Here is a 16,473-nt window from a genome sequence, read left to right as displayed (position 1 = left end):
TCAGAAAAGGAAAGACTATTTTCCATATTCACTTTAGTAACTATGCAACAACATCTTCCAGAGCGCGGGTCCGTGTTAATTCCAAAAGTTGATTTGCTAAATAAACTAAACTGGTGGCGATAGTTCAATTTTCTATGCAACCGACAGCCGTAATGAAAGCGGTCAAACAATTTATTTTGAACCCAGAACATTTTTTTTTTTAATATTTCGAATTAGAATTTCACTTTTATTATACCTCAGTTGTTCAGAATTGCAGAACTACATTGTTCCGAGGTCGTATAAGCATAAACAAAAGAAAATCGATGACGCAACACTGAATCTTAGTTCATTACCCGTCTTTTGTTTTATGTAGGTAATCTGGCTAAAGTCTTTATTGTACTCTTTGTTAGCATGCAGAGTTAAGGAGCCGCCTCATTCCTTGAGCCGGCATTCACACTGTGACGTATTTAAATTGGGTGGGTTTTGTTCAAATAGAGTGGGTGCCGCTGGGAGCTTTTAAAATAATCTTAATCAGTTTTTTTGGGATAAAGCTAGTGCCTGGCTTTGTTTCAAGGCTTGCGGTTTAACTCTGTAATTGCGTTTGTTTGATATAAATAAATTGATTTCGGAGATTAAGAAATAAGTAAATTATACGCTTCGAAAGCGGTTTCATTTATTAATTTTGGAGATGAAAATTCTGATTATTATTGTCTTCTTACCTAATTTTATTAGTATGAATTAATTTATATTCTTTAACAATAAAAAATAGTCAGCTACTTTTGTTCTAATAAACTAAACTTGAGTGGTTATATTTCTGCCTTTACAAAGTTTACCTACATCAAAAAACTAGACCTCATAACTCATGCTTGTCTTACAGGCATAGCTTAGCAGTAAATAATGCACAGCCGTTTCCTAAATGTAGAATGTAGACAGGCCGAAAACGGCGCACCAAACTGTACAGGCGAACAAAAAGCTATACGTAAGATGATTGATATTTACCGAATACATTTTTATTTTCAGCCAAAGAATGACGTATTATTTACAACATACAAACTGTTACACAATGCTAGTTTCTTTCATAACCCTTATCTCGTACAAATATTAATATCCAAGATATTTTTTTAAGCAAAATATGCCTTTCATTTTGATCCCGCTGTTCTCATAAGCCTTTATATTCATACATACAAAAAAATGTATCTAATATGTAAGATTAATAGAACATTTTGTTTTAGCTTCAATCATTCGGCGTTCCTTCATGAAATAATCCGCCATGATGGATTAGGTACGAAAAGTATGAATTTTTTACAGTCGCGTTCTGGCGCGGCGGGTGGGCGCTTTATAACAAAGGATTAATAATGCTGGCTTGTAATTGTTGTACTATAGAAACGCGCTGTTTAATATATCACCCTTCTGTGTATGGAATTAGCCTGTTCTACTAAAGAAGTCTATTGCGTGGAGGTACATTTTGTACACACTACGCTTACGACACAGTATCTAGATTGGCCCTCAAGTGATATTGATTCACAGGTGTACATTGAATAGACGATGGGCCCCGGAGACTGAATAGGCTACTTTTTATCCCGATGGTCGTATTTTCCTAGTTTACTAGCGATGAAAATTAAACTTTTTATAATATAAAACCATCTCAAGATTAATTTTTTAAGTTTTATAAACTTATAAGAAAAAAAAATTAACACCAGTTTATTACTCCTTTACCTACACTTTTAAGCAAACACATTTTTTCCCAGTCATTTTCTCTTTCGAGGTGAAAATATTTGCGAGTGACATCAACTAAGTGTGTCAACGCTTCTTACAGACACGTGCCACCTGAAACTGTTTCAGTGCAATCTTGAAGAAAAAAACGTAAGTAATTGACCTAATAACTGAAGAGAAAAAATAACTGAAACTACTTCTCAAACCTACCTCATTTTCACACGGTAAAATTTTCCTCTAGCAGATAAAAACCTATACAATATCAACCTATTTTCACAAAATAAACATAAGAAAACAATAATTTCTTAAAAAAGAATGTAAGTAGGTACCTCTTAGTAACAGAAAAGTATAAATTGGACCGCAATTCATAGGGTTCTTTATAACAGAATGATAGAGAGGCCCTCCAAATGGACTATGCAATTTATTCAAATGTGGTATTTTACTTGAATCTTTTTTTACAATCGGACTTGGAATTTGCGAAAATTGCTTAAAGGATTTTTTCATTCTTGTGGTTAATGATGACATATATTTAAGGCAACATTTGCATTTTTTTGCAAATTGTACGTCGGTCGCTAGACGTACACTACACTACACTAAAACACTCAATGAAATTTCGACTCAAATATTGTCCCTTTGAGCTGTCGCCAACTTCTACATTGTATTTGAACACAAAAAAAAAAACAAAAGACGCGTACTATCTAAAAAATGTGTTCTTGTATCAAATACGGCCTACACAAAAATCGATCGAACATCTATTTTCAAACGTTCCAAAATTAAACTCAATTTAAAAAGTCGAACGCAATCCTACAACAATTAACCTCGGCCCCAATGATTAAAACCTTCATTGTTCGAACTACTAATCCCCACGGTAGAATCCTCTAGAGGTTGGTACAATAGTACCAGCCAGTATGTTACCTGACGCCGTTAAATCTCAGGTTTACAACACGATAATGTCTCCTCACGGCTAATGTTGGCTATCATGTCGGCTTTAAAGTTGCTAAGGACGCGTCAAGAATATACGAAGCGTCGGAGCTTGATTTTACTGAACTTTGTATGTTTTGACACGAGTTTCGCCTTCGAGTTTGAATGAGATTTTGTGAAGAATTATGTTTTGGGATGTAGGATGCGTATTGTGTTTTCTTTTGGTATCCCTAAAGCATAAAAAGTAGTTAAGGCTGATGAAAAATAGTAAACTAGAAATCTTATAACACTACTAACGCAGTAATGGGGCTTCGAATAAATACTTATTTAAAGATATCAAGTTACCAATCCTGCGTACTCATTGGTTCTATTTTTAAAACGTACCTTTTTCCACTATAGGAAAGTTTAACAGGCCAACATAGCGATGCATATCGATCAATTTCTTTCTTCAAGCCGGTTCGTTGAACTCGGAAAACTTCCTGAACAATTGCCTGTCTCAACAAGCAATTGATTATTCACTGAACAGTGAATATTATTGTTTCTGAGAATCCTAGAATTTTCTTGAAAAGTTGTGAAGTTGTGTAGGTATAAGGAGGATCTTCAAAAAGTAAAAAGATCAACGGTTGCAAACCTTATTGAAAGATTGTATTATTGTTCATATAGGAATTTGATGTAAAAGAATATGAATTTGAAATATGAATAAAGCCCATATATATATATATAGGTATTTTCAGAAGTTCATAATAAGTTGTTAGGATTGTCCTCTACAGATATGCTTTAGAAATGTAAAATGAATGTTTTCTAACAATTTGGAATATCCGATAACTTATCAACATTGAAAACCGAAATTATTTGTAAGACTACATACCATAATAACTACATACCTACCTACGTATGTTCAACTTACAACAATAATATAATGAGGAAAAAAATAGTATAAAAATAAATGATGTTGACAGGTGACTGACACGTAAAACTGTACCTATTCAAATGCTGAACCTAGTATTTATTCGTTGACGACTGAGTGATAATTATCCTATTTTTAGAGACCGTAATGTAGGCATACTGGGAACATTTGTTATACATTATGGTGTATCATTAACGAAAGCTGTCATTATATTTGGTGATTTTATAAATATACTGTGAACTGCTTCTGCCCGCATGTCTATGTACGTCAAACAAAGCTGGAGTAAACAAAACTTACGGTTAGACGGTTCACCTATGTTAGGGTTAAAATCCGTTCCCACATTAGATATATTGGTTGTCAGTCATATAAAAAAAATAAAGATAATGGGAAAAGGCAACAAATTTTAGCGAAAAAAAATGAAAGGTTTAGTAAAAAAAACCCCAACGTCAGAAGAATTGCAACAAAAATATGTCGGAAAATTGTAACAACACATTGCCACCAACGCTTTTATTATGTACCCGAAACCAGGAGTGACAAACATTGTAAAATAACAAACGCTCTCATCGCTTGACAAAATATCGCCCGTACAGCTATAAGCACGTACACGAATTTACAGCACCTCCAAATACTGTTTAGAACTACTGATGTTACTGAAATTATGCACATTACAAACGACACCTACTGGTGTTTTAAATTTACAAAATGTTGTCGATGCCCTTACCTTGCATCTTTTAAGCTATCCTAATTTTGTTGTAAAATGTGTTTTGAGAATGTGACGAATTTCGAATGCTTATGGTGTGAGAGGTGTCAAAGTTATAATGACGGAATTTACTTTCTTTGACAAATGAACTTTAACTACTTTAACAAGAACGAATATTCAGCATGTTTTCTTTTTCGAGGCAATATTTTTAATCGATAGTTACTCAGTACCTGGAAATAATATTACAGTTTGAAATAATGTTCAAACAGAGACAAATAGAGATATCGACTGGATGTAAAACGGCCTAAGTACAAAAACAACCAAGAAGAGGATAGATACGCCGTTTTGCTTCGAACAACAGAAGCACATACTCGGCTATCGGTCGCCTAACAAGCCGCTCAACCAGAGCGGATTAGACTTCTCATGGCAGTGGACGCCGAGCCTACAGTTGTAGTACTTAGGGCCGCCGTACACGGACTGCTCGAGCAGTTAGCGGCTGAGTGAAATACACGGACCGCTCGAGCGGTCGGCGTCGACTGCTTGAGCTGTCGGTTGTTGACTGCTCGAGCTACGACCCAACTGCTCGAGCAGTTGATTTTCAAAAAACAGTCGGCAAATGAGAAAACAGACGCCGCGAGGCCGCAAAGGGCGGGGGGGAGAGGGAAGTCGGAGAGCTGTCGACTGCTCTAGCGCAGTCAACGGCTCGAGCAGTCGGTGTATGCCTCGCAACCGCTCGCGAGCGGTCGACGGCACGATGGAATTTCATCATGCAGTTGACGGCTTGAAGCGGTCGCGACTGCTCGAGCAGTCGTGTGTACGGCAGCGAATGAATGACTATAGTTCACTGCGCGGTCGCGGCTTTAAGCAGTCGGTCTCAACTGCTTGAAGCAGTCCGTGTACGGCGGCTCTTAGTCTTCAGTTAATGGGACTGTCTCATGTGGAAGTTGTTTTTGTTAAGAATGTGAATGGGTAAACATGTTTCTTATGATTTAGGTCTTTAGGTTGAGGTTGACTCTAGTGGATAATGTTGTACTTTCATAAATAGGTTTTAGTAATGACTGATTTTCATTTTTAAATCTTGACTTGTACATACTAGATGTGGAGCATTTTTGGTAGGTTAGATAATTTTGAAATAAATGTAGAAAGTCAGGATTTTAGATATGTACCTAAGCTGCTGAGAAGTAAGTTCTAAAGTTGTTAGATATTGTAATTAATTTCATCGAGAACTACAGACAGTTATTTCCAAGACGCAGTTACCAACATTTCATTTAAATATCTACAAACATTATTTAATCAAAGTAATAAAGCGATTTCCTTTAACTTTGCCAGCAGAAATAAAGTTTAATTCGTCGCAAGCAATACTGCATTTAACAAATTTCAATTCATTGCCATTGCATTTGCTGAACGGACGATGAATCTAGAGAATTGATTTTTAAGGCAAGTTGAAGATCGACTTAGTTACTGTGACGCAAATATCGTTTGTGGTTGTCACCAAAATAAATAAGTAAATTGGTTCTTAGGCACTCTATCAAGTAAGAACCAAAATCGCATAATTACGTAATTATTACAGAAAAACTTTTTAGAAAACGAAAAATTTCGTTTATCTAGCCACTTGAAGTGTGTTTTCTATTTAGGTTTTAAGTTACTTGGAATTGGAAGTTATTAAAAACGGTGTAGAAAAATAAAATGAAAATGTTGTAAACTTTGTATAAAAGCACATACACTTTTTCTGCACATGACGTCAATCGTGTCCCACTTTAACTTTTTCCAACTAAACAATAGATTATCAAGTAGTTTGTAAATTAGCACTGGAGCCGGGAATCACCAAACGACCCATATATTTTCTTCCTCATTTAACTTTCTCCGGCTCGTCACGAAGTCCAAGATAAGTAGGTAAAACTTACCAAGTTTTGTGTACACGAAAACTTGTAGCATCTTCACAGATACTCATGAGGAATCTTATGTACCTATACCTACCATATAACGAAAGGTCTGTAAATGTCCACGGAACTCTTTGGATGGCAAAATAGGAATAGAATGTCGTCATAATATAACCCAATCGCAAAATATTAGACGACACAAAAGATTTTTCTAAATTTAAAAAATATTTAGGTACAACGGGATGTATTTGGTAATAGTTTTTCGGTCAAAAACTGAACAACATTTAGTTGGTTTTTACTATTTATTTACCATCACGGTGGGAATATAAAACACTAAACCATTAGCATGTCGTACTCAACTAACCTGCAAAAATAACGAGCTTACAGTCTATTTTAGTTATTTTTACGGACAATATTTTTTATTTAATAGGTGCCTACTTTAGCGACTTATTTACTGGTTACAATAAAACGTAAGTTGTTACACATGCATTATCATTATGGCGAATAAATCACTTAAAGAAGTACACAGCACTTACATACAAAAGTGCAAATGTTGATAATATGTACATTTATGTACCTTTAAAACAAAATAAAACTTTAAGGAACAAATTCGAAATAAAGACGTAAGCGTACCTACATTATGTAAACTTCAAACGTGAAAACTTGTGCATACGCGAAGCGACATCCCTTTACAAATATCAAAAACGTCTCCGGATCTCCAAGAGATTTCATATTTACGAGTACCTCCGCCTTTGTCTGAACTTATACGCTGTTGTAAATTGCGACGGCATGTAAAATTCGTATATGGATGTAAGAAGCACCTATGTGATAAAGATTCCTTTCAGAATAATGTTCATCAGATTTAATTAAAAATCTTTGCTAAAGGATCTGAGATCTGAACGCAGTTTGACATTTCTCCCGTATTCACTTCGTTGTCATAATGTTTCGTAACTATATACCAAAGTTCACATATCGAGTGGGTCACTTAGTTGGCCCTTAACGCTACCTAGACGAAATTACTAACAATTCTTTTTTTTATCAGTTTCTCTTTAAATAATTCACTCCTAAAGTTATATAACCTTTAAAATTTTGTACTCTGTAATAGTGATAAATTATACTCCAGTGCAACTGGTTCGATACCCTCGAATCTCTGGGTCCCAATGCACAAAGCAAGTTGTTTATGTACAAACTGAAGGTTTTAACCGCTCGAGGCGTCACAACTTCCCAAGCGATGGTGTTCGTATCCAAAACTTATGTAAGTAGATACTTTCTGAGTACGAACTGGCATCTCGTAGTTTGCTATGTACTGTTTTTGAAGAATGAGATGTAAGAATGGATCTTACGTCTCCTTTCAGTAAACTTCAATAAATATTTAGCTACGATAGAAAATTAGCACTATTTTAAAAGTTTACAGTCTTTTGTTTTTTCTACACACAACAGCCTTACTTATAAAAGTGAATTAAATATAAGTAATACTTAAGGGCTGTTTAAGAAAATTCTTACTTATAAACGTTGCTTAAGCATGTCTTAACTAACATTTAATCACTACTTAAGACTTTAAGTAGTGATTAGTTAAAATGTTGCTTAGAAGGTGATTAGAGATTTTATAAGTAAGGGGGATAAAGTATAATGAGCTTTTCCACAGAGACAAAAGTTTATAGACACATAGTTACCGTTTCTTTGTAACTCGATTCATCAACTATCGTATCGTACATAAGTCTCTACATTTTTACCCTAAAATATCTCGAACACTAAAAGGAGACTAATCGATACTTTACCAAGTTTAATGTGTGAACACTGAACATCTGACCTGACATTACATTTTATGTGTCCCCCTTTTATCTTGGTAGTTAAATTCGAACTAAATCGAATGGTCATTCTAATGTGTGTATTTATAGCGTGAGCATCCGTTGGTAATAATGATTATCTATTTGTCCTTTCTGAATCCATGTTGCTGTCCGGTAACTTGGGTGCAGGAAACTGAACATCCTTTGTTAATGTGGAAACTCGCTTTGTTAGAAATTTAGGCAGGTACTTAGTGTCCCTTTGCACAACGCGTTTGATAGAAGGAAATGGCGTAAGTTCGTGTTTGGATACAGTTCCAAATATTTAAATTTGACGCTGGTGTTTAATTTATTCCGTAATTTTGTACTTAGTGCTATATTTTAGGTGTTTTAAAGAAGTAAATTTTAAGGTTTAGCATACCAGCCCTCTTAAAATGTATTTTTAAAACAATAAATTTAGTTTTATTTTTCTGATATAAAATTTTTGGATATTGAAAATATTTATTTTTTATTCATCCTTATTTATTTTCAAAGCACCGTAATCAGGACGATACGGTCACAATTTATTTTTGTAACAAGTAACACATTTTTCTGATCAAAACTTTGTCCTACTTAACGCGCGGCAACAAAACAGCTTAATAATTCCACTTTCTTTTATTTCTTTCAACAGGGCCAAACAAATAAAAGAAAAACGAGTATTTAATGACCCAAATAAAAGTCAGTAGGAAAAGTTAAAGTTAATTATATACGCCGCCGTACCAATTATTCTCTTTTGTGTCAGCTGATCACTCTTCAAATTAGAGCCGAGTTGAGTTACGATGCTACTTAAGTGAATTGTTTTAAGATCCATTTAATTGTTACAAAATTTGACTTAGATGATTTTGAAGGAATAACTTCCTGATGTGTAGACGTTCTGTAATCTAATTTATCTGTCAAAATGTTTGGTAAGCTTATCATATGTACCTTCATCGATTTATATTTCGAATTTCTGACGTTACTCACAGATAGAGTTATTTTACCTTTCTATTGTCACCTTTAATATCGCATTGTTGAATAAACAAACAGATTTATTAACACGATCAAATGTAGAGGTACTCTTGAATTAATGCTATTATTCTAGTTTAATAACTAAAGCCGACGCTATTATCAGAAGCTGACTCCAAGGCGTACCAGGGCTACATACTCAAAAAGAGTCATCTTCAGAAAATAAATTGCCTATTATACCAAGATGTCTCTGTCTTTTATTACCACGTCTATTCACCCTACTTCAGCACATCTCAATCTTAATAATTACGTACCAAAATGAAAAGTTTTCTGAATAAAAACCTTTAATGAAATCTGAGATGGCAGACTTATTTGATTAAAAAGGTAATTGACTTTATTAAATTGCATCCGAACTTTGGAACAGCTTAAAATTGTCGTTATGGCTTCTGGAAAAATTGATAGCACCCACTAACTCACTTTTCTGTTTGTAAAAAGCCCATATTTTATAGGTAACACTGATTCAGCTGGTAGTGAATCAGTCGACATGAATATTCATCGGAATAAATTCCAGGTAGTTATATGTCAGACAGTAAATTACATAGAATTTATTTTTGTGAGAAAACTTTTACTGTTACGACTCCTTTTTCATATTTTTTATGACGTACTAAGAGATTGGGTGCGATTACACGATCGATCGATCGATTCATCGATTTATCGATTTATTTTCTTCTATCTTTTGATTTGACATGGAATTTTAAACATGAGCCGATATTATAATTCGTACTCAATTATTCGTATGTTGCTCTATTGACAAGGAAAATAGTTTGAAAAAGAAAGTTAAATGCGCGGGTATCCAGCGACTTTGCAAACTTTTACGGATAACACACTGCTGCCCAAATACCTCGAACTATTTTGGAACTCAAAATAACTTGAAGATCCTCATATAATGTAACAAATGTTAAAGGCGATCATCTGGGTAGGAAAAGAAAAAAGAATAGATAAATAAGAAACTAATTGACTAGAAAATAACTTTTCCTAAACAACCAACCTTGCTAATCTAGGTACTCGGTGATACTAAGACTTTCAAAGAGGAAAAACACACGATACAATTGACACATAATATAAAGTACAAAACATTGATACAACAAAAATATATTAATAAACTTACTAAGTAGCCAACTTTTGAATGTTTCACACTCAACGTAAAATCACTTAAGGCTCCTTCATACAGAACTTTGTGATAAACTCTATAAGTGTGGTAATTCTGTTGAATTCTAAATTGGGACGAATTGTCTCGGCTTGAAATCCCAGTGCGGGCCAACTTTTTCCTTTGTTGCTTCAAATGTGGAAGTTGCGGTTAGAATGAGGACCCACTTATGCTAATTTTGACGGGAATTTGAGTAATTTGCTCGGGTAATATTGTCATGAGGATTAGTTTTTTGGAATGTCATCGTGGATAAGTATAAAGTTTTTGTCAGTATTGCATTTTTTTAACATTATAATTTACATGAATCAAACTCCTCTTACATATTTTAAAAATTATATAAAACGCCTTTCAGGGTCTACATGCATGCATGTAAAGTACATTAAGTAAGTATTTAGAATATTATTAATTATATACTCTGTTCTAATATAATAATTATAATTAACTTAATTAATTATATCTGTTTCAGTTCAGGCTGACAAAGGGCTTACAACCTGTCACCTTCAATGTCCTCAAACAAACCTTAAATTTTAAATAATAATAACCTTCTGTAGAACTCTTAATTTGATAAAGAAAATGAATGTTCCTTCATAAAATTAATAAGATTCTATGTTGTTGTAGAAACGAAAAGTTTTCTTGACTAACCAACAATATGTGATTGTTTTGATGGTCCAATTAAAGAAAACTGTCAACACCAAACTTCATCCAGTTTTGTTAATAAATAATGCCTTCTCGATAGAATTTTTTTATGAAAATAAATTAATTATTAAAGTAATTGTTAAACTATTCCTACTACTACAAAAATATGTAAAAGACAGTTCTATTAATTAACCCTAGTAACCTATCAACCCAGTTTGCTATTACCTCAAACATGAGTTCATTCTAAACCCCGAATAATCCTCCCTGTTATTCTTAAAACCAAATAGCAACAACAAAAAAACAAACGAAGACCGCACTAGTGGAAATGATGAAAAATATTAAAATACTAAAGTATTTTTGTAACAATTTCATCTGGTCCAGTGTTTTAACGACAAACAAAAAAATACAGCACGAGACCGAGTTTGGAACTTGGAGTATCGTTTGTCGAACGTTGAACTATGCTGCCGCGCTTCTGAAGTGACCCACAATTCATAAGATGTAGCGGGCTTAGAATGTAACCCGATATACTCATTGAGCAATTGAATTTTATTGATACAACAGAAACATTTTCTTATGATGTGGTGGACTGTTATTTTATGCTGCTTCGTGCTTGTAATTTTAAATATTATTATTCGTGTTTTTGGTACGTATAGACCCCTCTAAAGCTGTAGCGGTTTGGAAACAGTATCAAGTAGCCCGAGTATTTTCGTCGACGCCGCGATTTCTTATGACGTAGGCCGGTAAGTTTTGCAGTATCTATGTTCCTTGTCTCGGTACAGTTTCATAACTAGAACCCGAGGATGTCGCCCTGACAAGCTCCGCTCTACCCCATTATTTTATAGCACTTTTTCACAAACTTCTGAATGTCCCCGCCATGTCCGCGGTTACAATGTTCCTCGACGCTTTGTTCTTACCAAAAATGGACAATTCAATTATGAACTCCGCCGAGCTCTTTATTAGCTACATTCTATTTAGTTCCGAGGTTATTTCGGTTCATATTGCTAGGTGGAGTGTTTTGTTTCAAAGTTTTGCCACAGATTTCGATACAATTGAATTACTCAATATTAATCTATATTATTTACGCAAAACAAGGATGGAGTGTAATCCAATTATTCAATTTGTGGATATAATTCAATAACAACATGTTGTCTTACTTCAAATTTTAACGGAGAAGGTACTACGATCAATATTGGAAAGTGTATTATGTAAATCGAAACATATTTCGTAATAATATTCAGAGTGTGTAACAATATTTCAGTAACACAACACCCTGATCCAATTTACTTCTAAAACTGACAATGCCTAATTAACGAACTGACAAACATACAGTTTCACGCAAAGTTTACCGTCAAAAAACGCTAACAAAACGACAACACGCTGAAACACCTTTATTTACGTGGTTTCATCGCGACACATCAAACTGATGCGAAACCAAACAAAACTGCCGTGACCCGAATACGTCTTTTGACAAACAATGTAATTTACACGGCTCGCTACTGTTATGCCCTGAATTACGATGCAGACATACGCACGTGTATTTGTAACCGTATCCCTTTCTCAATTAATCCCACAATTAAGCTCCACGTGAAATTGAGATTTTAGAGTTTATTGACATCGGTATGTATGGCCGGAGTAGAGACCGAATTAGCATCGGTGATGCGGAAAATCGAATGAATGTATGACAAGGACTTGTGATGTACGGGGTCAACCGTAATTTTGATCGGAATTAAACCTGTCTGCGGTGCGTCAGATTTTTGTGAGTGAAGTCTCTATATTTAACTTTTGAAATATACCTTTTTATAAATACATCACAGTCCTTGTATTTGCGATTTGTTGATTCCTTCTCCGGATATAAAAACGTGTAAAAAAGAAATGCAATATATTCGTATTCAAAAAATAATCAAATATTATTTACGACATATTAAGTTACTTGCTATACCCAACCTTAAACCATTTTTTTTTCAAATTTTGTTAATCGAATACTTCTTCAACCGATCTGTTCTGAATTTAATAAACTCAAATAAACCGAAATATATTCTCATTAAAACTGTACGAAAATCGTGATCATTAAAGTTGATATTAAAAAAGTTTTTGGTTCAATCGAAACTTCTCAAGGAGTAATTTTATCTCTGGAATGTTCTCGAACATATTTTTCTGGGACCTTATTTTACTTCCTATTTTTCTTTTTGGATGAGTGGGTAGTTCATTTGCTTTTCAAAAAATTTTGTTGTACTTGAACAAAGACTATAAAACCACTTGACTGCGCATACAGTGCCCCGACGCTCGCCAAAAGTTAGTGATTTTGCGCGTACTATAAGGCTACGATCAGTACTATCCTTTAGTAGCGACCGTGAACTGACCAATAGTAGCCGCGGATTATGCCGCGTCCCCCCGCCCGCAGTGGTGAGTCGTGTTCTTAGAAGAAATTGGCGAGTGCGCTCTCTAGTGGTTATTTACTTTATGTACTTGAACTTTAACACATACATAGACCCTCTTATTATAAAAACTGCCGCAAGTAGTGGTTTAAACCAGACTGAAGACGTCTTGGTTTGTTACGGTACTTACGATAGTCTTTACATCCTTATTACAAAACGTAGACTAAGAGAAGACTGTTTAGTACTTCGATTTGTCTTTGTGTGTGTGTGGTTCAAATAATATCCACAGATTATAAGCAACAAATATTTAAATCATTCGATCAATCGTTCCGAATTCTGTGCGCCGTTCCTTTTTACATTATTTTGTTAAGTCTATTTTGATGAAAAATTAATAACTATGATAATAAAAAAAATATCTCTGCAGTTGAATATATTATTTAAAGGTAATTTTATATTTCTAGTATCTTTTAACGATGATACATGATCCAATTATTCTCTTTTAAACAACTATCGAGTTTGCGCATATAACGGAACGTCAGCGCGCGTATCCGAGTTATGTTTTGTTTTTAGGTTAGAAATAACTTGGATTTTCATCCCGATTTAAATGATTAAATAAGACGTTGTGCATCTAATTAGAACCTCTTCAAAATTAAGTGCACAATAACTTACACACAGAATATCGTGTGCATTAAATTACCAAAAGAAAATGAAACAACATAAAAGTAGAAAATTATATTTTATTCCGATGTCTATTTATACAGTCAAACGCACTGATACATAATGGACACTGTTCTTCATCACACAATCTTGTTCCCTTGCTCATCTTGGCATTTTTGTACCTACATTTTAGCAAGCTTCCAGTCTTTTACAAACATTGCATATTACTGGCAAAGATACGGCGTGCAAAACGCCAACATAGTCTTGAATCTGTAAATAAACAGTAAACTGTATGATAATCTGATATATTTTCGAAGTTTTATCAAAATCCATGTGGTAGTTTATGCGTGGAACATAAACAAACATCCATAATAAAAACTTCGACTCTTATATAATTATTAGGATGTTTTGGCAACTAACTTGCCCTGTAAAGGCTACGTACCTTATGGCGAGCCCAGTTGAGCATCATAGGATCATCATGGATTATCATCATGCATTCAATTGACTTTATTTCGAAAAACATAAATCGATATTTATATCGAAAATTGTCGTCAGATAATTTGAAGAGATTTTGTCGATGACGCACACTGTTGGGTCCCCGGACACTCTCAATAGTATTCTAACACATCCAAGTATTCCAAATCACACATATTTATATCCACTTTCGTTTTTTTCATCACAAAACAAATAACCTCAAAAGTAAATAATGACGGAATTTGACGTTTGTCGACTAAGTACTGCAGTTAAACTAGGGGGCTCGATGGTTTATCTTTTGTACTACAGATAGTAATAGGACTTGCGATAAACTGCGTTTTGTAATAACGTTTTTTCAAGGTCGTACTTACAGCTGGATTAAAGGTAGTACAAAAGCCGATACTTATTTGATACCGCGTTTTATAATAAGAGGGAATGAGTCTAGATTCTACTGTGATTCTAGTATATAATGCTTATTTTTATTTATGTGGTTATTTTGATGTGCCTTTTTTACTAATGACTTGATTATTTCACAAAAATAATATCACACTTTGATGCAATCACACAACCTCTCAAACAAACACCACACCAGACATAACCGAATTCAGAATACCAACTTAATTCAGATTTCGCTCAAAATTCTGCTCGTTTCGCTCGAAAAGAGCGAGCGACGGCCAAGTTCGCGACCCGTCTCGAAACCCATAAGGACTGCATTTAAACTGGTTATAAGCAACTGGCTTTTTTCCAACAAACATACACTTGGAATACGCTCAGTTATGTGTTATTTTTTTTTTTTTCATTTCAATGTGCAGCGACATTTTAATAATGATACATTATATTCGACCATATTTTCGTGACAAATAAAATGCTGGGACTCGGCACGGTCGGTTTGTTTTCGTGAATGTTTTAGTTTTGATATTCAGTGGCTGTTTATTGTTTTGTGGGTGGAGATTTTAAGATGGTTCTTTGTTTATGTGAGCTCAACTTTCATAGAGAAGATACTAAGCTTTTATTTAGGCGAAGATTTTTTTAAAAAAACGTCACTTCTTACTTGATTACATTTAAAAACAGTTTATTAAAAAATACGAATTTCGCAAACTTATTTGAGTGCTTTTTTCCGTGTTAGAAAATTTCCTACAACAACACAATTAAACCACTTGGCTTCTTAAATGTTTACTTTAACAAATGACTTTGCAGTGAAGACCCAAAATAAAATACTTGATGACGGAAAAAAAAAACATGGTGATCCAATATACATGATAAGCAATTTACTTGAAAGCATAACATTCAAATATGAACAAAAATAATGCGTATTTTTATGTACCTATTCAAATTACCTTAAATGACTACACTCAACCCCAAAATAATTTCACCATTCCAATCGTTCCAAACTGCTTATCGATACAAACCCAAATGCACAAAGGAAAATGTAATCGATTAGGAATCGAAATGTTTCCTCTGCGCTACTCAATCGAGCTGTACTTTCCGATGCTTAATTAGTCCGTGATCGTATGACAGACAAAGTTCGTTTGTACATATGTATAGTTTATCAAGTAATTGAGTACTGAATATGGTATAGGAGTTCAATGCAACCAATTAACGATGCGAGTCGCTTTGACAGAGGATCGATGCTCGTCCTAGAGTAGCTCGTTTTAATACTTTGTTGTCACAGATCTAGCTACATGACGTAGTGAAATTGAGCATAGTTTATATCTGATATTTTTGTCCAGAGATATTTCGTTGCGATCCGCCCACGTTTCGAGAGAACCATTTCCTGAAAGTTTGTTAAAACTAGCCTTTATCCTTTCTCAGGCTCTATGTGTCTATCAAATCGGGTCGACAGTTCTGGCGTGAATTTGCGACATACAGATATATAAACAGTTCGCAGTTCACGTTATTAGTAAGGGAATAGTTTCATGTTTAAAAGCTGTACATACCTCCATTGCACTACCACTTCGCCCCATGGTTACCCGACATCGCCTTAAACAGTTCAATCCTGAAACAAAAGAAACACTTTTAAGTAAAACAGCATCGAAACATATGCAATTATATAGGTATGATATCTCGACCGCTTGTCAGTGGATGCCTGTATGTTTGACAAGAAGTAGAATAAAATAAAAAAACGTACATACAAATCCATTGATATTTTGTGCCGTAAAGTGCCGTATCAGAACGTGTGTATACCGAATGAGGTAGCGATTCATATGTTAGATCAAAAGATCATCCTTTCTTTTATTATATGAGAGAAAATAACAA

The 16,473-nt window shown here is 34.3% G+C and overlaps 1 protein-coding gene across 1 annotated transcript in view; it reads right to left on the bottom strand.

The window, feature by feature from the left end:
• The window catches only part of LOC110381732 (suppressor of lurcher protein 1), a 359,122-nt gene that overhangs the window by 298,070 nt on the left and 44,579 nt on the right, over positions 1-16,473 (bottom strand). The window contains exon 2 of the mRNA XM_049837140.2: positions 16,155-16,213. Coding sequence (XP_049693097.2) covers positions 16,155-16,181 — 27 coding nt within the window. The 5' untranslated portion in view covers positions 16,182-16,213. The remainder of the gene's footprint in view (positions 1-16,154; positions 16,214-16,473) is intronic.

The sequence above is a fragment of the Helicoverpa armigera genome, chromosome 14 (assembly GCF_030705265.1).
Source record: "Helicoverpa armigera isolate CAAS_96S chromosome 14, ASM3070526v1, whole genome shotgun sequence".
Lineage (NCBI taxonomy): Eukaryota > Metazoa > Arthropoda > Insecta > Lepidoptera > Noctuidae > Helicoverpa > Helicoverpa armigera.
Note: the sequence above shows the minus strand (reverse complement) of the source record. Positions and strands in the feature narration are given on the sequence as shown.